General features: G+C 50.9%; 1 protein-coding gene across 1 annotated transcript; it reads right to left on the bottom strand.

Moving 5' to 3' along the window:
- Nucleotides 1-468: 468 nt before the first annotated feature.
- On the bottom strand, nt 469-19,030 carry nrps1 (uncharacterized protein; the record flags this gene model as incomplete). The annotated part of the gene is made up of 7 exons (XM_057257206.1): nt 469-3,150; nt 3,200-5,527; nt 5,579-5,958; nt 6,010-17,617; nt 17,693-17,995; nt 18,058-18,474; nt 18,548-19,030. The coding sequence occupies 7 exons, from the start codon at nt 19,028-19,030 to the stop codon at nt 469-471; spliced, it is 18,201 nt and encodes a 6,066-aa protein (XP_057104664.1).
- Nucleotides 19,031-19,888: the final 858 nt, after the last annotated feature.

Here is a 19,888-nt window from a genome sequence, read left to right as displayed (position 1 = left end):
ACATTTTTCTAATAGCTGGGTTATGCGCACATGCCCACCCCTTGCATTGATGATACCCTCCGAATTTCAGGCATTTCAGATTGACTCACATTATTTCCTAGCCTAAGTGTTGGAACCTAGTCTAAAAGTTCTACTTCACTACTTTTCTACGGGGAGAATATTCAATAGACAAATTTCCGCGTATTAGAGTATAACAAAGATGCAGCAAGCACAAAAATAACAGGGTAGACAGGAAGAAAGATGTAAAGAGAGAATATAGTGAGTATGCCATATGTATCCAATGAAGCCCAAAAGCCAAACCCGTAAAACCAAACATCCTGACATAAGAAATGACCAAGGAGGGGAACTTTTTTTTTTTTGAGGATTTTCGTTTTTTTTTTCCCTCTTGAGATCAACACCAGTTTTTGCCTTTTTTGCCTTGTTTTGTTTTTCGTCGCGGATTCAAGCTTGATCATCATTGGAAATGTATCAAGCTCGACTGGAGATTACGTTGTTTCGCCCAGTCAGTCTTCGCGCTATGGTCATCGCCTTCTCCCATCTCTTTTTCTTTTCAACACGGGAGACAGAGTTAGGCGCTGCAGCCCCGGTAGCAAGAAGCTCTGTTGGCAGATCGTCCTGGTGCTTGGCGTTATGCAAAGCTAGAACGGCCATTTGTCCCAGGAAAGAGGGATGTTCAATAAGATCCTCGAGACGAACCTTGAGACCCTCTTGTTCAAGAATCCAGGTGAGTTGGGCCAGGTTGAAGACGTCGCCGCCAAGATCATAGAAGGACGAGTCCAACTGGAAGGTGGATTCGTGGGCTGGCTTGTCAGCTTCTGGGTCGACGCGGACTGTGGTGGTGCGGCTGGGCAGGACCTGGTGCCACGAGCGAGACAGAATGTCCGAGTGCACAAGAAGCTCTGCAATGGAGCGCGATTTGAGGTGGGCGCTGAGGAAGTGCTCATCTGTTGGTCGGGGCAGGTCATCGATTGTCTGGGGTGGCAGAGAGCGGAGCATGCTCGCGGAGGGCAGCGAGGCGGTTGGGTTGGCAACGAGGGACTGTGCAATTTCACAGGCCATGTCGAGAACCTTGGTTGCGAAGTATGGCATCACAGGTCCCTTTTCGGAGTAGCCCAGAGTGACATCAAGGTCACGTTCGCCGGAGGGACGGGAGACCATAGTTAGATCGGCTAGGTTATCATTGACGCCAACACCACCCATGCGGTACTTGTTGTTGTCCAGCTCCATGGTTCCCTCGTAGTCGACGTTCTGGTGGAAGACTGAGGTAGTAAAGTAGGTCCAGTCGGGCCACTCGGTACATTGCTTGATGATCTCGCGGAAGCCAAGAGACTCGAAAGGCATGTTGGAAATCTGCTGATCTTGGAGGTAGCGGAAGAGATCGACACCGGTCCAGTTCTCGTTGAGCTTCACGCGCACCGGGATGACATTGACGCAGGGGCCAACAGTGCTCTCAATACCGGGCACTGTGGCGTTGCGACCACTGATGGTTAGACCAAAGACAACATCGGACTGAGCAGATATCTTGGCAAGGGCCAAAGCCCAGGCAGCTTGCATGACAGTTGCAATAGTGACATTTCCAAGGGCAGTGGGTGAGATCTCGATTTTTCTGTGAATCTCGGTGAATGCTCCAACGTTCTGGAACATACTAGTGCCCTTTCTGTGGACGACTTGGGTCATGCGAGAGCCCTTGAGAAGATTGGTCCAGTGACGGTAATGGTCTGGGGTGATTGTTCCTGGCAACTGTCGCAAGTAGCCGGCGAATGGAGTTACTGGGGGGAGCGGGGTGCCTTCATATCCGTGCTTAATGGCAGCCATAATCTTGGGTAGGCACACTCCATCGTACTGGGTGTGAGAAAGGCGGACTAAGATGCGGTGCTGGTCGCTGCCCTTCTTCTTGACAACGTAGAACTGCACGTATTGCTCGCCTTCGCGTGGCCCATACTCGCGATCTCTCTGTTGAAGGGTCATAGTGAATTCATCAAGTGCTCGGTCGGTCTCGTAAACGAAGATGCTGGGACGGATTTTGCGCAGCACGACCTGGAAGAACTGGTCATGGAAGCACACAAAGACTGTGCGCAAAATATCATAGGCAGCGACAACCTTCAAGCAACTCTCGCGAAGGCGTCTCAGGTCCAGGGGACCATTACCCTCAAGATAGAAGTAGTTAAGCATCCATCGAGACTTGAAGAGAGTTGCCGTCAGGGACATTGCTTGGAAGTCAGTGACAGGAAGAACATCAGCGATGCCACCCTTGAAGACTCCAATTTTGGGACAGATACCGCTCTGCACTGCGGCATCGTCGACGCACGATGGTTTAAGGATCTCGAGGCTCTCAGAAGAGGGGCTGAGTCCCAATGTCGTGGACGTGATATTGAGTAAATCACTATCAACCTCCTTGTGGCCGCCAGACTTGAGATCTACGTTCAGCATCTGCTGAGTGACATTCGCGGCTTGCACAGTAGTCAGCATGTCTTCAAAGACAGGATTGTTGAAGACATCTGCAACAGTAAGTACCAGGCCCTCTTCGCGAGCGGCACTGACCATCTTCATAGCGGTGATGCTGTCACCACCCAACTTGAAGAAGCTGTCCTGGTGTCTCACTGCGTTTGGTGAGAGCCCAAGAGCTGTGCTCCAAAGATTCCACAATTTCCTTTCCACCTCGGTCGACACCCCATCCTCACTCGAAAGGGAAGTCTCTGAACGGATATCCAAATTACCTCCTCCTTGTATACCTAACTGGTACGGTGATTCAGCTATGGCATCGATATGACCGCCAAAGCTTGACAGCCCTTCCGTACGGATGGGAGGTACCGTCAGTTTGCCTTCTCTCAACATCCGGCCGATAATCTCATGAACACGATCATCAATAATTTTCTGAATAGCAGCGCTATCAATCGCATCGCCGGTGGACTTTGCCTTTTCAGCTAGTGTGGTTTGGGAGTTGTCCCAATCGACCGACTCGGGTTCTGCCTCAGCGATGAATGTGGACTGTGACAGAGTCGCACTCGGGGATTCAATAAAGCCAGTAAACACTTTGGCAATAGTGTCAGCCAAAGCCTGTGCCTCATCATCGGACACAATGTCATTCCAATATCTCAAAAGAACACCCTCCTGACCTCGGGCAATCTCAACGTTCACAGTGACCGCATACTGAATTTAGTTAGCAGTTGAAAGGATTATTGATAGAACTGGTACTCACCTCGCTCGGATCATGTGCGTGCTGAAGATTGAAGGACAATCCCTTGTCCTCGGTGCCGCCCGCAACGGAGTGGTTCTGGATTGACAAGGTAGTGTTGAAGAGGGACTGTCCCTGCCAACCAAGCTCATGCTGGATGCTGGCCAGAGAGCAGCTTTGATGGGGAATGCATCGAATATAATCATCTTGAACATTCTTGGACACGACCTTCAAAGTCTGCTGGTCGGAGAACTGGACCCGACAGCAAAGCATGTTAATAAAGATTCCGACCATATCCTGAATGCCATTGACAGGGGCATCGCGACCGGCAGAAAGATATCCAAAGCAAACATCATCGGATCCAGTAAATTGTCGCAGGACGATGGCCCAGGCGGACAGGGTCAGGTTGGCGAGAGTGACAGAGCTGCGCTCGCAGAACCTGAGCAGTTCAGGGAACCGCTGGAAGTTCATCATTACACCCTTTAGTTCTCTCTTTGCTCCGAACACAGCCGATGGAGCGAGGTGACATGGGTGAACTCCACCCAGGTATTGCTTCCAGTGGCTGAGCGCATCACTCTGGCTCTGGGTTCTGATAAACTTGATGTAGTCGCTGAAGCGTGGTCCTGAACCCTCAGAAATCTTTCGCTCGTAGGCGAGAGTCAGGTCGCGAAGGAGTACATCTACCGAGCCACCATCGATAATGGCATGGTTGATCTCCAGTTTCAATATCACACGTCCGGTGTTTGTTTTGCAGACAGTCATCTGGTGAGAAAGCTTCGATTGACGCATCGCGTTCAGGTCCCGAAGAGAGATAGCAGCTAGCTTCTCCTCGACCTGTGAGTCGCGACATTCCACGCGGAGGATATTACCAGAAAGATTCTTGAGCACCAGTTGATCGAAGGATCCTCCAGTGTAGTTGCTGTCGATGAAAATGGTTCGCAGCACAGGATGACGGTCGACGAGAGTTTGCCAGGCGCGAGCAACTCCTTCGGCATCCACCTTTCTAGACTGGCCATCCTTGATCTCAAAAACTGTATGGAACATATAAGCATTGGGATCGCGGAGCTGGCTGAGCAAGAGACCCTCCTGCATCGGAGAGCAGGGATATATGTCCTCGACATCCTCCTTATTTCGAATACCAGCTTTGCGGAATGTATTACTGGTGAGGATCTGGAGACCATGATAGTTGATTGGGAGAAGAGGGTAGTCACTGAGGGTGGGCTCGGGGGTAGCGGTTTTCAGTGTGAGGATATCCTTCTCGAGAGTCTGCTTGCACTGGAGAATCCAGCGGCGGATTGAACCCTCATGCTGCATTTTGTGGTTGTAGGTGAAGGCAACATTGAGGCAGTCTTTGATGACAATGGCAGATACTTCGAAGAGGGCGAAACGAGCGGTTTGAGGGCCCATGTCACCTGCGACAGCGAAGTCTGAGCTGTCAAACACGCTACCATAGTGATGGAATAGCGAATCGTCTCGCTCGAGTTGCTGCATTTTACCTAGATAGTTGAAAAGGATTTCCAACGGAACAGGGAAATCAGCAGCCTGATTCTGGAGTAGGCTTTTGGCAAAGTATGGACGTCCATTGTCTGCGATCTTGCGTCTGGTATCCTTGACGCGCTTTATAATGTCGTTGAGGGCACCTTCTTGCGTTAGTTTTCTTTCGGCAAGATGTGAAGGCTTGGAAAACTTACGAGCCTCCGAATCCACTAGCAAAGGTGCCATGGTAGTAAACCAGCCGACTGTTCTGGAAAGATCAATATCGGCTTCCCAAGGTTCTCTACCATGTCCTTCGTTGTAAATAGTCGGCACCTTCCGATCAGTGAAGGTGCGACCGAAGGAATGAATAATGGCAGACAGCAAGATGTCAACGGTGTCAGTTCGGAAGACATTGTGACAGCCTTCAAGGATAAACTTGGTAGTACCTTCACTCAACGTGAAGGACTCCATCTTGATATCTCTATACACATTGGGCGAGTCTTGCATGCCCCAGTACAGCAAGTCCGGCTTCTCGGGGATGAAAGGCAGAGTAATAGTCGCATCATGCGTCTTGGTTCTTTCGGTCTGCATAGCACACCAGCTTTGGAAGGACAATGCCTTTTCGAGTGAAAGAGATCCAGAAACAACGAGCTCTTCGAGGTCTTGAAGCACAATTCGCCACGATACCATGTCAATGCAGAGATGGTGAGCTACTAGGAATAAGACCTGACCACCGGTGCGAAGATTGAACAGGTCGGCTGCCAGAATAGGTCCATCCAGAGGATCCAGACAAGTTTGACTCTCAGCAACCTTTGGAATCATCGCCCGGGTATCATAGACAGAATGAACGCGGAATCGGAATGATTCATCGACCTCCTGTGAGGTCGAGTGAGCAAATGTTAGATTAGGATTTTGTAGTGAGCTTACCGCTGTGGTTTTTTGTTGCCAAGCGCCGTCGCTAGTTTTGCTGAAGCGTGCGCGGAACATGGCATGCTGGCTGATAACGGCTTTGAGGGCGCGCTTGAGGACCTCGCCCTCGCAGCGGCGGGCGATGCGAACAGTGATGCTCTGGTTGAAGCGAGCGGCGCCCTTGAAGGACTGGGAGCTCTGGAAGTAGAGTCTCTGGACAGGCGAAAGCGCAAAGCCTTGACCAGACTTCTCTTCGCGCTGAGAGACAGGTGCCTTAGAACTGGCAGTCTGGGCAAGTTCCTTCACCGATCTGCTCTGCAAAATGTCGTGTAGTGTTAGAACAAGTCCCTGCTTGCGAGCGCGAGAAATGACAGCCATTCCAGTAATGCTGTCGCCGCCTGTAAGAACTGGTTAGTACGCTCACTATTTCGAGATGATGGGATACTTACCCAAGCTGACAAAAGAGCGGTCGACATTGACCTTCTGCTGGGGGATATTCAACACTTGCGCAAAGATTTCGCGGACAATGGTGAGCGATCCGTTCTTCTCTTCCTTTTCTTGCGGCTTCTCTTCGGTCTTACCACGCTTGATGCGATCATAGTCCGCCATGATACGCTCATAGGATAGATCATCAATATCTTCAACCCAAGCGGTGATCTTCTTCCGGTCTAGCTTTCCAGAAACGAGCATGGGAAGTTTCTTGATGAGAGCCCAAGTCTGGGGGACCATATAAATGGGAAGTTGGTTCTCAAGATTCTTCTGGACTTCGACAAGCTCATTGTAAGCATGACGCTCAAGCTCTTCCTCATCAACAAGCTCGCAAGGCTTGTCGGAAATTAGCTTGGTATCGGCTGCGACACTGTTCAAAGACATTACAGTGACCAGGCGCTGCTTGAGCGGGCCATTCTTGGGGAGCACCACGACAGCGTGCCGGGTACGAGTATCCTCAGAAAGGCGGTGCTCAATCTCACCAAGCTCCATTCGCTGGCCATGCAGCTTGACCTGGTGATCCTTGCGACTGATGTACTGAATAGAACCATCCGGGTTGTAGTAGCAAAGATCGCCAGTCTTGTAGATTCGACGGGGACCCGGGACCGCAGGCGTGAAGTCCTTTATCCAGGCAGGGTCCGTTGTGAATGCTTCAGCATTTTTCTCAGGGTTCTTAAGGTATTCCCGGGCCAAAGGAGCACCTTCAAGTGCAAGCTCGCCGACTGCGCCCAGGGGAGTCAGCTGATCGTGGTTGTCGGGGTCAACAATCCAGGTCAGAGTGCTGGGAATGCCGTAACCAATACGCCCGGGATCACGATTGGTGGCCACTGCAGTATCGACCACAGCAAAGACACAGGTTTCGGTTGGTCCGTACCCGTTCATGAGGTGAACGGAATTGGCCCACTTGGTGATGACTTCATTCGACATCTTCTCTCCACCACAAACAAGGTGCTTCAGAGAAGGCACAGAGGTGGGCTCAATGATGCTTGCAATCGAGGGGGTGAGGAAAGTCCAAGTAACATTGAGCCGACGGATTGCGCCAGCAACATCGTTTAGACGGTCGTCCTCGCTGGGCACACAGATTGTACCTCCCACCATGAGAATTGCGAGGGTCTCCATAACAGCAGCATCAAAAGTGAGGGAGGCGAATTGGAATACGCGCGATGTTTCATCCATACGGACCCACGGTGCGAATGCCATGATACTGCTGACCACGTTGCGGTGCTCAACAATGATTCCCTTGGCTCGACCAGTGCTGCCGGATGTGAATAGAGCATAGGCCATGTTGGAGGGTTTGACTTCGGTGCGGCGACGAGCAGATGACTTGAGGCAGCCATAGGCCTTGATGGTCTCTTTGCTGATAGGGATCACAGTCTTCACAACTCGGCTGTAGCGGTTTGTATAGTTGGGAGTGCACAATATCATGTTGGCACCGACGTCTGCCAGAATCTCCTCATGTCGGGAGGTAGGGTGTGAGGGATCCAAAGGTACATACCCACCACCGGCGATGAGAACACTGATGAGGGTGACCATAGCCCAAGCCGACTTGTCCAGACAGACTGGAACGAATACTTCTGGCCCAACTCCGCGGGAGACCAAGTAGTTGGCGAAGTCCGATGCGAGTTTCCAGAATTCTCTGTAGGTAAGGTCACCGTCCCAGGCACACACAGCCTGGGCGTTCGGAGTTTGTTCGCACTTCTCACGAATGAAATCTTGAACGGTCCGTTCCACTGTGAGCGGAGTGCGTTGGTTCCATAAACCGATTTCAGCTTTGTCTTCTGGGCTGATCACCTCCATATCTCCGACCTTGCTCGTACTGTTCTTAGGCATAGTTATCAACTGCTGGAGAACATGTGCAAATTGCTCGGTAATGCGCTTGGTCTGCCATCCATTGATGACAAGTTCATCGTGGTGAACAGTGAAAGTGATGCTCGTCTTGGTGACACCACATTCCACGACGAGGGGGTGAGTGAAGAAGTCTTCGCTCGTTCCACGTTTCTCGTCAATCCAGATCTTGTTATCGAGCTCGCCATCACCTGGCTGGATTACAAGCAAGTTCTTGAAGTCGCAGCCAGTAGAGGTATCCTTGTTCAGCTGTCGAATACGTTGAAGACCAGAGTGCAAGTGTGGGATCATCTCAGTGGTCGACTGGTGGATCTTCTGCAAGTACTCCATGGTCGACATGGCATTGTCAACCCGAACTCGGGTGGGGACAGTGGTAAGAACAGGACCTGCAATATCTGCAACACCGGGAAGATCGATATTTCTGCCCGACAAAGTCTCGCCGAAACATACATCACCAGAGGCAGTGTGAGTCGCAATGACAATTGCCCATGCAGCGCGCATGAGGACGGCGATTGTGAAGTCGACGCTGTCTTGAGTGCGGGAAATCTTCATACTGTGATGCTGGGTGTTGCCAGCACGCATGGCATCGGGTACCGTATTCTTGTTATGCGGGAAAGGAGTACTCGCTAGGTCAGTGAGATAAGACTTCCAGAAAGCGTCAGACTGATCCATATCCTTCTTGACCAGGTAGTCGATGAACAGGCTGTAAGGGGTTCCAGCGCGCTTGTTCTGCGAAGCAAAGTAGTTCTCTTCAACCTTGCGGAATACCAAAGGAATACTCCAGCCATCATAAAGGGCGTGATGAACGGACCACACAAAATAGCTAGAAGAGGACCCGTGAGGCTGCACAATTGCATAACTAGTCAGGGGTGCTCCATTTTGCTTGGGTAGGTGAAGGGTATCATTGGGCAGGGAATCGAACGACTCTACTTCGACCCAGGAGATTGGGGAAGCCTTCACCACAACTTGAGCAAAATTCATAGCTTCGGTGTGGACGATGCGAGTGCGGAGAATTTCCAAGTCTTCTACGGTTTCTTGCCACGCTTGCTTGAATTTAGCGACATCAATGCCAGCAGCAAGTCGGAACGAGGGCTGAGCAACATAAGCACCATGGTGCTTAATCGAGAGGGTCAGGAGACCTTCCTGCACAGCGCTGCAGGGATAGATATCCTCGACAAGGTCCTTGGACACTTCGCAGTCGTCGGTTACTTCATCTATCAGGCTTTCGAGATCAACTCCAGAGGGCAGCAGGGAGAACGCCTCCACATTTTCTTTATTGACTTCAGGGGCTCCATCAGACACGACGCAGCTCTTGGCCATGTCGATCAAGATTGGGGAGTTGAAGATACTCGAGACGGTAAGTGCGATGCCTTCTGCCTGAGCAGCGCCGACGAGGTTCATGGCAGACAATGAATCACCACCAAGACCGAAGAAGCTATCATCAGCGGTCACAGAGCCGGCTTCGAGCTCGAGGGTCTTTTCCACCAGGGTCACAAGCTTGGTCTCTAGGTCAGTAGCTGAGGAAGCCTCCTTTCTGTCCGAGGTTTCGAAGGTAATGTAGGACTTGAGAGTCTCCTTGGACAAGCTCTGAACCATGGCCCGCAGTCTTCGGCGGTCAATCTTCCCGGAGGAAGTGAAGGGTAAGTTACGGATAGGGAAAAAGAGTCTGGGCATCATGCTTTGAGGCAGAAGCTCAGGGAGAGAGCCCTTCAACTTTTGAATAGCATCCATATTAGAAATAGAGATGGGTAGGAGCAGTGGATCGGCTCCTGGGATGGTGGGGGCGAATTGATCACTGCTGCCCCCATCGGAATTTGGGTCATGGACGGTGAAGAATGCAGCGAGGCCCTTGGCGATGGTGCGTTCCTCAGGCACAACGACATCGACAGCGACCCGATAGTCCTCGGGTAGGCAGCGGAGACATTGTTGTTCGATCTCCTCGAGCTCAATCCGCTGGCCATTGAACTTGATCTGGGTGTCTTTGCGGGATATGAAGGCCAGACTGCCATCGCTGTTGTAGCGAACAAGGTCACCAGTACGGTACATGCGATCATTCCGCTTGAACACGCCCTGCAAGCTTGGGTGATGGTTCCAAGCAGGATTCTCGAAGAAAGAGTCCTTCGTCTTTTGCTCGTTCGCAAGGTATCCACGGGCAATATTGCTTCCTTCAATGATCAATTCGCCGACAGCGCCAATGGGCAGCAGACGGTCGGAGTTGCTTGGATCAGCAATCCAGACTCTGCAGTTTGGAGCTGTTCCAATGGATGTGGGATCGTCGTTGACACGATTGCCATCCCAATCAACCTTGACACCAATGGTGGCAATGACAGTGGCCTCGGAGGGACCATAGGCATTTATGACGCACCGGTCTGCCCAGCGGTCGATGTGGTTGGCGGGCATCTTCTCGCCGCCCGTAATAATTACCTTGAGGGTGGGAACATTCTTCGGTTCTAGAGTATTGACAATTGCGGGAGGTGCTGTGATGGAGGTGGCTTCCATACGGCGGATAGCACCACCCATGTTGTTCATACGTTCCTCCTCGCTGGGGATACAGACGCAGCCACCAGTCATGAGAACCATCATAATCTCGAGAATACTGACGTCAAATGTGTAGTTAGAGAACTGCAAAGCACGTGTTGCCGAGTTCATGTGCAGGGCATCAATCATGGCGATTGCAGTGGTGCTGAGACCAGTATGCTCGACAACAGTCGCCTTCGGCTTTCCAGTAGTACCAGAAGTAAAGATAGCATATGCAGCATTGTTCGGGGTAGGACGAACACCGGGCAAAGCCAAAGGCGAGTCAGTAATTTGAGAGATGGAAGTCTGACAAACAGCGAACGATTTTGCGCAGAGTTGCGAAACTTTGGAATGGAGTGAAGATGAGCACAAGACAATCTTCGGGCCGATTTCATCGATGAGCATCTTCAGTCGAGAATCGGGGTGGGATGGGTCAATGGAGACGAAAGCTCCACCCGCCTTGAGAACAGCCAACTGGGAAACTACAGCCCAAGCTGACTTCTCGAAGCACAAAACGACGAAGACTTCAGGCTTGATTCCAATACCAGACAGATGGCGAGCTAGGCGACTGGAGATAATCTCGAGCTGCCCATAAGTGAAATTGTTGTCCCAAGAGCAAATGGCTTCTGCACGAGGGTGAAGCAGCGCCTGCTGCTGAATGAGCTCATCAGCACACTTCTCCACTCTAGGGGGGGATGTGGCATTCCAATCGCGGATTTGGTGAACTGAGCGTTGGGGGAATATGTCAATGTCGCCAACTGTGCGATCATGGAGATTGTGAGCTACCAGATCGTCCAAAACATGATCGAACATATCCATGACATGATTGACCTGGAAGGAGGAGAGGGTTTCGGAGGAGTAGTGGAAATGGACCTCGGCGTATGAATGCGAGACTTCAGCTTCAACCAAAATCTTGTAAGGACTAGAGCTTGTTGGTTCACGGGTGCTTCCTTTGGGGAGGTTGGAAGCCGTATAATAACTGAGCGAGGTATTGAAAAGTATTGTATCATCGAGTCCAAGCTGGTGTTTGACTGCGTCCAAGGCAGCAAAATTCAATGCACTGTTCTCGGAGTCCTTCTTTGATTTATGGAGAGTTTCTTGCAGCTTTTGCTCGTTCTGCACGAGGAAGCGGCGTGTGGCAATACCTTCGGGCTCCAATTTCGTGTCCGAGGCCGAGGTTAAATACCCAAAGCACACATCGTCTGAGCCAGTGTACCACCGGAGGACAACAGCCCAAGCAAACTGGAAGAGCGTTTCCACCGGGATGCCAGACAATCTGCCGAAAGCATGGATGTTGGCTGTCTGCTTGTTGAGAGTGCGGGTGGAGCAGCCATTGTCGGCTCCCTCATGAGAGAGCGCCGGGAAAATGCAGGGCTCAACGTCGGTGAGATATTCCCTCCAGAAAGCGACGTTCGCTTCGGAGAGGCTGGTGTGCCTTGAGATTCGGTTACCAGCCTTGGATCCGTTCCAACGCTTAATATCATACGTTTCGAGGGCACTGCTCGAAAGCGCTTTTGTTTCGGTTATAAGGGCCTGGCGGTTTAGCTTTCCGGAAATTGTTAAGGGGAGGGAGGTGATGGGGATGTAGAAACTCGGAACCTTGCTACTAGGAAGACCGGTACTCGAACTAGCGTGCAGGCTAGAGATAGCTTTCTTCAACTCGGGAGTGGCGGGTTGGAGCACCCGATCCTCAAAGGTGACTGGGTTGGTGTCCGAAGAAACCACGAAAGCAACAAGAGCACTGGTCTCCATATTGTTATGTTTCACCTGGATGCTCTCCACAACACACTTCTTCTCGTTACCTAAGAAGGAATCAACCCACGCCTGAGTCTGAATCAGCTCGCTGGCCCAGGTGGATGCATTCTCATCATTCTTCCGGCCGATAAAAACGAGGGAGCCATCGGAGTTGTATCGAACGAGATCTCCAGTCTTGAATAGGCAGCGCTTATGCCCCTCTGGTTGGTCAGAAAGCCAGGAAGCTTTATCGAAAAATTTGCGGCTCTCTAAGGACTCGTTGTCGAGGTAGCCCCGAGCAATAACAGGCCCCTCGAGTGCCAATTCTCCAACACTGCCGATCGGAACAAGACAATCGTGGTTGGAGGGATCAACAACCCATGGGACACAAGTTGTGCTCTTCCCAATGAGGGCAGCCTTGTTTCCATCCTGAGAACAGAACACGTGGAAGCAAGCAGCTGAGCTCTCGGATGTCCCATACAGAACCTGCAGTTGGAGATCGTCGGTCTGCCAGTGGTCGAGAACGCTCTGAGAAACTACCTCACCTCCAAGGGCAATTGATCGTAATCCCGGGACATCCTTGGGGGAGAAGAAGCTTGCGGCTGTCGGGGTGATGCTAGCAACATTGACATGCAGCGAAGCGATAGAGGTTGCCAAGTTGACAGGGTCTATATCAGCCGGGATACAAAGACAACCGCCCCACATGAAAGTGCCAAATGCCTCGAGGATAAATGCATCGGATGTGTGAGGTGCGAACTGCAGAGTCCTGGAGACTTCGGCAATTGCCATAGTGGTAGCGAATGCCTCGGCTCGGGTCATAAGAGTTGAATGGTCAAGGACAACACTTTTCGCGGCGCCGGAGGTACCGGCAGTCATCGCGACGTATGCAATGTCGGATGGTTGTGCCAGTGGGTTGAGAGTCTCGTCTGCGAGGTACTCCAAAAGAGACTCGCTGACAGGGATGACGTATGGTACGGCATCCTCGAGGGACTGAGTCTTCTCTGGGGAGGCCAGGGCAACTTGCACGGCATTATCAACAATCCATTTCTCAACCAGAGCTACGCTCTGAGGTGTGTCGACTGGAATACAGCCACCACCTGCTTTCATGATTGCGAGTGTGGACACCATGTTCCACACAGACTTCTCGAAGCAGATCGGGACAAGGGTTCCAGGACCAACACCGAAGGTAACAAGATAGCTTGCCAAGCGAGAGGAGAGCTGATCCAACTTGGAGTAAGTCAAGCTTCCATCCCAAGCAGTGACAGCCAACGCATCGGGGCGCTTCTTGGCCATCTCTTGGACAACACGATGAGCGCACTTCTCAAATGGCTTGGGGGACTTGCTATTCCACGCCATGATCTGCGCCCGGTTATCATCGCTTAAGCTGTCTAGCTGGCGGATTTCACCGTCGATGTTTGACACAATGTTCTCGAGGCAACGCAAATACGTATTAGCCACGTTAACAGCCTGTGAATCAGAGATGTTTGTCGTCCAGTAATTGAGGTCAATTCGAGCAGTAGTATCCATGGCCTCGATGTTGATAAAAACAGGGAACTCAGCTGGATCGTGGATTGAACCAACCTCGACGCACTCGATGTCACTGCGGACAGCATCCTTGGAACTGGGAAGCCGACGATAGGAGACACCAGAATTGAACAGATTAGTGTCGGACAGCTTCAAAGCATGCTGAATGTCAATGAGCGAAGTGTGACGATAAGGAAGGCTTTCCATGTAGTCGTTCTGGATTTGATGCAGCACATCACTAAGTGTCGCATGATCAGCAATCCTCATGCGGCAAATTAGAAGGTTGATGACCGGTCCGATAACCCATTGGACTCCATCAGCCGATACGTCACGCAAAGATGCCATATAGCTGAAAGACACATCGTCGGATCCACAAAAGGCGCGGAGGGTGAGCCCCCACGCGGCGTTGAAGACATTTGCTAGAGTGATTCCTCGGTTCTCACAAACACTTTGGAGTTCGTTGAGGGCTTCAAAGTTGACCGGAATGGATCGAAGCTCCTTGGGGGATTGTTGGCCGTCAGTGAGGGCTGGGAAGTGGCACGGCTTAGCTTGATCCAAGTACGAACGCCAGTAACGAATGCTGGCTTCCTTCGGCGAATTCTCCAGGTACTGCATATAATCCTTGAACAGAGGCTGGGGGATTTCCTCGAGTCTGCCAGCGTATGCGAGCTGTAGGTCACGGAAAATGATTGAGATCGAGTTACCGTCCATCGCCGCGTGACTGAGCTCAATACGGGCGAACAGTCTGCCGGTCGGTGTCTGGCAAATAGTGAAGCGATACGCTGGTTCAAGCTTGCTGTAGTCCTTGGGTTCTTGCTTGTCAAAGGTGGCAAGCACATCGCGGTCAGATGGAGACTGCAAGGTGATAGGAGTAGCATCATAAGTCTTGAGAACGACCTGGCAGAAGGGGTCCCTAGGAGTGAGATTCTCAACAAATATCGTGCGGAACATCGCATGATGAGAAACTAGCGACTGCCATGCATTAATCAAACGATCAAGGTTTGGCTTGCTAGACCCCGTGGCCTGAATTTCAAAAGTGTCATGGACAGCATAGTAGGAGCTATCTCTCTTACGACCAAGGAGGATACCCTGCTGCATACGAGAGCAAGGGTAGATATCCTCGACAAGGTCTGAGGACTCGATTCCCATGGCAGGGAGCTTCTCATTGAGCAACTTGTCCAGGGAAGCGTAGGTCAATGACAGCATGGGGAATGAGCTCAGAGTCAAACGCGGTGCGAGGGTAGGAAGCTGCTCAGCGAGAGATACAAGCAGCCCTTGGCATTCAGAAACCCATCGGTGAATACGATTCTGGTGCTGCATGAATTTGTTGAAGGAGAAATTGAACCTAACCTTTCCAGCTACCACCATTGCAGAGATCTCGAACAGACCGAAGCGGGGAGTATCGGTTCCAAAGTCAGCCGCACCGCCTCCTTGGCCAGCTTCTCCGGCCATCTGATCAACAAGCTGGAAGAGACCATCCTTCCTTTGTAGATCTCGATGCTGACCAACATAGTTGAATGACATCTCAAAGGGATGCGGGTGCGCGGATCCTTGATTGCCCTGGGCTGGTAGAACGCGACTGGTAAAATCTGCGCGACCATTGTCCGAGACACGGCGGCGAAGATCCTTCACTTGGATGAGGGTATCGATAGGATTGTCTAACTTGTATGCGGAGACGAATATTGGGTGCAGAATGGTGAACCAGCCGACCGTATGCGAAATATCAATGGACGGGTCCCAGACTTCTCGTCCATGGCCTTCATTGTAGATCGTTGGAAGAGAACGATCGGGAAAGGCTCGGCCAAATGAGTGGAGCATTGCTGCTAAAAAGAGGTCAATTGGCTCGGTGCTAAGAGCTTTGTGACATTCCAGAAGAATGGCATTCGTGTGGGCTGGGTCAAGCTCAAACGAGGCACAATCCACATCACCATATGTGGTCTGAGTATCTTTGAGGCCCCAGTACTCAAAATCGGGCGCAGCGAGAGCATCGGTTGCAACTTTTTGTTCGGCCCGGAGGGTGTCACAGTGCTCATTCTGAAGGCGGCACCAAGTCTGGAAAGGCAAGGAGCCATCACTTGCTGTCGTCTTCTCAGGGTTTAAGATAATATCTTCCAAATCTTCCAGAATAATTCTCCACGAGACAATGTCAACAACCAAGTGGTGAGCTGTCATTGACAAGACATTAGGCTGGCCCTTCACCAGGAAATAATCGACCGCAAGCAACGGCCCAGAGAAGCAGTTGATTGAAGATTGGCTGTCGGCAACATGAGACTTGACCTCGTCCATGCTTCTAACAGTATGCATCCGCCATCTGTAGGACCCTTTTATATCGCGAGTGATATGTTGACTTGATGCAGTCCCGAATCCAGTGTCGGTAAATCGCGCGCGGAGCATGGAGTGCCGAGATACCAAGATTTTGACGGCGCTGCGGAGGCCTCGTTCATCCAGGGGTTTGTTCAAGCGGGTGAGGATTCCTTGGTTGAAGTGACCCTGGCCTTCCTTGCGTACACCAAAGTGAAGGATCTGAATTGGCGACAGGCTAAATGGTTCATCAATAGCTTCTTCGTAAGTCGTGAGGTGATCAATTGTCTTTGCGCGAGTTGCAAGCTCCCGGATTGATTTGCTGCGCAGCAGCTCCTGTACAGAAAGGGAAAACCCTCGCTTCTTGCAGAGACCGATACATGTCATAGCTGCAATCGAATCTCCGCCCAGGGCGAGGAAGCTCTCGTTCAAATTGAGCTGGTTCAGGGGGATGTTGAGCACACGGCTATATACAGCAGCTAAAGCTTCTTCTCTGTCATTGGCAGGCTGCGTGGCCTCTGTGCCAGCGATTGCAACAGAGGCATTGTTCTGAAGATCTGGATCACTTTCCATATTTGCGACCCAAATGGAAATGCCCTTGCGGTCTAGTTTCCCTGATGGCAGAAGTGGCAGAGCTTCAACACACAACCAAACCGCAGGGACCATGTAAGTGGGGAGACGAGCCGACAGGCGCTCTCGGATGCCTGGCACAAGCTCAGCCTTTTTCGAGGCGGAGATGAGTCGTAGAGGCTCCAAGTCCGAATCGGACTGTTCTGCAAGCAATCCGGTGGAAGAAACAATTGCCGCTAGCCTTCCCTTGGAAAATCCAATCTTGGGGAAGAGCACAGAACAATGAGTGACGTTCAAATCTTTGCTGAGCTGGTTCTCGATCTCGCCGAGCTCGATTCGTTGTCCGTGAACCTTGACCTGCGTATCTTTCCGACCGATGTAATTCAGGGCACCCGTGTCGGAGTTGTACCTGACCAGATCACCTGTCTTGTAAAATCTACGATTCTGGCGGTTTTCAGGGTCCAATGTAGTCCAAGCAGGGTCGAAGATGAACGATTCGTTTGTCTTTTGGGGATTATTCACGTAGCACCGGGCCAGGGGTGGACCTTCCAAAAGTAATTCTCCAGGGCAGCCCACGGGAACCAGTTCATCGTGATTATCAGGGTTCACAATCCAAGTTCTCACACCAATAGGCAGTCCGATATCTTTACAATCGGTGTCAGGTGTGACATTAGAATTGAGCACGGAGGCCACACTGGCCTCGGTAGGTCCGTAACCATTGACCAGTTTGATTTTGGACCAAGTGGCTAGCTGCGATTGCGACATTGCCTCCCCGGCCAGGACCAAACTCTCCAGTCCTGGGACACTCTCAATTTCAATAAAGCCGACGAATGATGGCGTGAAGCAGGCTTGCGTGACTCGCATCTCGTTGATTGTGGTCACAATATCGTTCAGGCGAGCCTCTTCGCTAGGAATACACACACATGCACCATGTATGAGTGGCGTCAACGATTCAGCCAAGCTGGCGTCGAATGTGTGGGCGGCAAATTGGAGGCATCGCGACTCGCGGTCAATATGCAGACCGGGACCATGCGCCATAGCCCCGGAAAGAAACGCGCGGTGTTCCAGCAGGGTTCCCTGCAAAATACGAGTCAGCTTAAGTCAGATATTACTGCAGCAAAATATGCATCATCTTAATTAGAAAATACTAACCTTAGGTTCTCCTGTTGATCCCGATGTAAATAGAACATATGCCGCATTCTGACTTGTCACACCCGATGCAAGATTGACACTGTCCGCGGGGTCAGACAGAGGATCCAAAGTACTATCACAGAGGGGTATTAAAGTCTTCACGATAGGGCGTAATTTTTCGGCAAGATGCTGGGAGCACAACACAATCGGTGCCTGAACCGATTGGATTAGAGATTGTAGTCGGGAGGTTGGGTGAGTCGGGTCCAATGGGACGAAGGCTCCCCCGGCTTTCATCACGCCAAGCATTGCAACGATGTTCCATTTCTGTAAAGTCAGTATACACAACTTAATTCTAGAAAATCACTCATAATAATAGTTTCACTCACAGATTTATCGAAACACAAAGCCACGCGTATTTCTGGCCCGACTCCCTGCATGCGAAGATAGCATGCAAGCTTCGATGCTTGGTGGTCCAACTCAGCGAAGGTCAAACTTCCATCCCAAGCACACACAGCCTCACGATCAGGTCCGGCCAACATCTGATCGTGAATGGCTTCGTGAATGCAACGATCGTGAAGCTTCGGAACAGTGATGTTCCACTTGCGGATGCGTTGCCAGTCGTTCTCTGAGAACAAATTAAGCTGGCTAATAGCGGTGTTCTCAGCAGAAAGGACTTTGGCAAGCAATTGCTCGAAAATGTTTGCGACGCCCTTCATATGTTCCCCAGACATGTCACCCTTGCGCCATTCAAGGAAGATGCTGATGTCTCCACGCAGGACCTTCACATGAAGACGGACTTGACACTGCGCATTGTTAGTGAACTTCGTTCTTGTCTGAAGGAAAACCCATTGGCTATCTGTGCTTGAATAAACTCACCTCATCTGGAAGAGCTGTCGTCAGGATAGGTTTTGAAGAAGCAGGCGGGCCGTATGTGCGCAGCATGAAGATGGTGTTGAAAGGCAGATATGCCTGAGAAGTGTCCGAGCTTCCATTGAGCTGGTGATTCACACTATTTGCCCGCATTTTATCTACAATTGCTGTGAGAGAGTCATTTTCGTTGATGGATATGCGGATCGTCGAAATGTTGACGCCCGTAAAACGCTGTACAGATGGCTCAGAGGAGCGGGATTCGCCCTCGAGATGTTGGTAACCGAAGCATATATCCTCGGAGCGGATGTAGTAATGCAACAAGAGAGCCCAAGTCGCTCGTAGGATTGGGTCCAAACGGCCTTCGTTCCATGCGGTTAATAACTGCGCATGCTGAGCAGGCGTCGGTCTCGTCTTCATTGAAACCGGGCGTTTAGGCCCGTCAACCGTGGAAGCGAACCGTGGGAGATAGCACTTGGTGGATTGAGCCATGGCGTCTAATGACCGGATATTTCCGTGCTGTCTTCTATTTGGTGTTCGTTTCGATTTTCCGGTCGATGGAGAGAGAATGGTATGTATGTGAGCCTGGGGTATGGAAAATGAACGACAATATTAATTCAGCAGTGACTTCACTTGAGCGCTCGCGAACTGGGATAGTCTCGGTTATTTGAAAGAACTAGGTACAATTAATTATTTTTTTTTTATTCTAAAAAAAAGTATTGAGTATTATTTTCTTGAGACTTCGAAAAGAGCTATGTCCGTCGGCCTAAGACTGCATGGCCACGCTCTCCAGCATATCCAGTAATAGGACGCCAATGGGCTTAGATGGCAAATGCTCATCTTCCTTGCATGGGATCTAGATGAAAGGGAGAGAGAGAGACACTATGTGGATCAGGTGTACTTTTACCTGGCCCCTCTGTGGAACCGGGTTATACACTTGTCAGTCTTTTTCTTTTCTTTTTTTTTTTTTTCCGAGAGAGAATTTCTATATCTACTTTCAACCAATGTAACCCTTTGAAAAATGACCAACTTGAACTAACACTAGAAGGTAACCATGCAGGGGAATGGTCACTACTCTCTCTTTCCCCCCCTCTGTACTCCATATAGCTGTTCCAAGCGAGAACCTGCAGTTCTTCCGATCAGGAACCCTTGCATTCTGGAACGTGGGTGTAGAGATTTGCAGCAAGGCGTCGGGGTAGTGTGGCGTTTTCCCCCCGAGTCATATTGAAATTAGATGGCGTTATCGTCTACTCCGTACGGGATTGTTTTTTTCCCCCTCAGGCTTACGGGGTTTCAATGCTGACGTTACTAGCGGTGTTGTCCGTGTCAAGCTCGCTTAGAGCTGGAGAA

Source organism: Penicillium vulpinum (genome assembly GCF_028829585.1).
Source record: "Penicillium vulpinum strain IBT 29486 chromosome Unknown utg000004l_segment0_segment0, whole genome shotgun sequence".
Lineage (NCBI taxonomy): Eukaryota > Fungi > Ascomycota > Eurotiomycetes > Eurotiales > Aspergillaceae > Penicillium > Penicillium vulpinum.
Note: the sequence above shows the minus strand (reverse complement) of the source record. Positions and strands in the feature narration are given on the sequence as shown.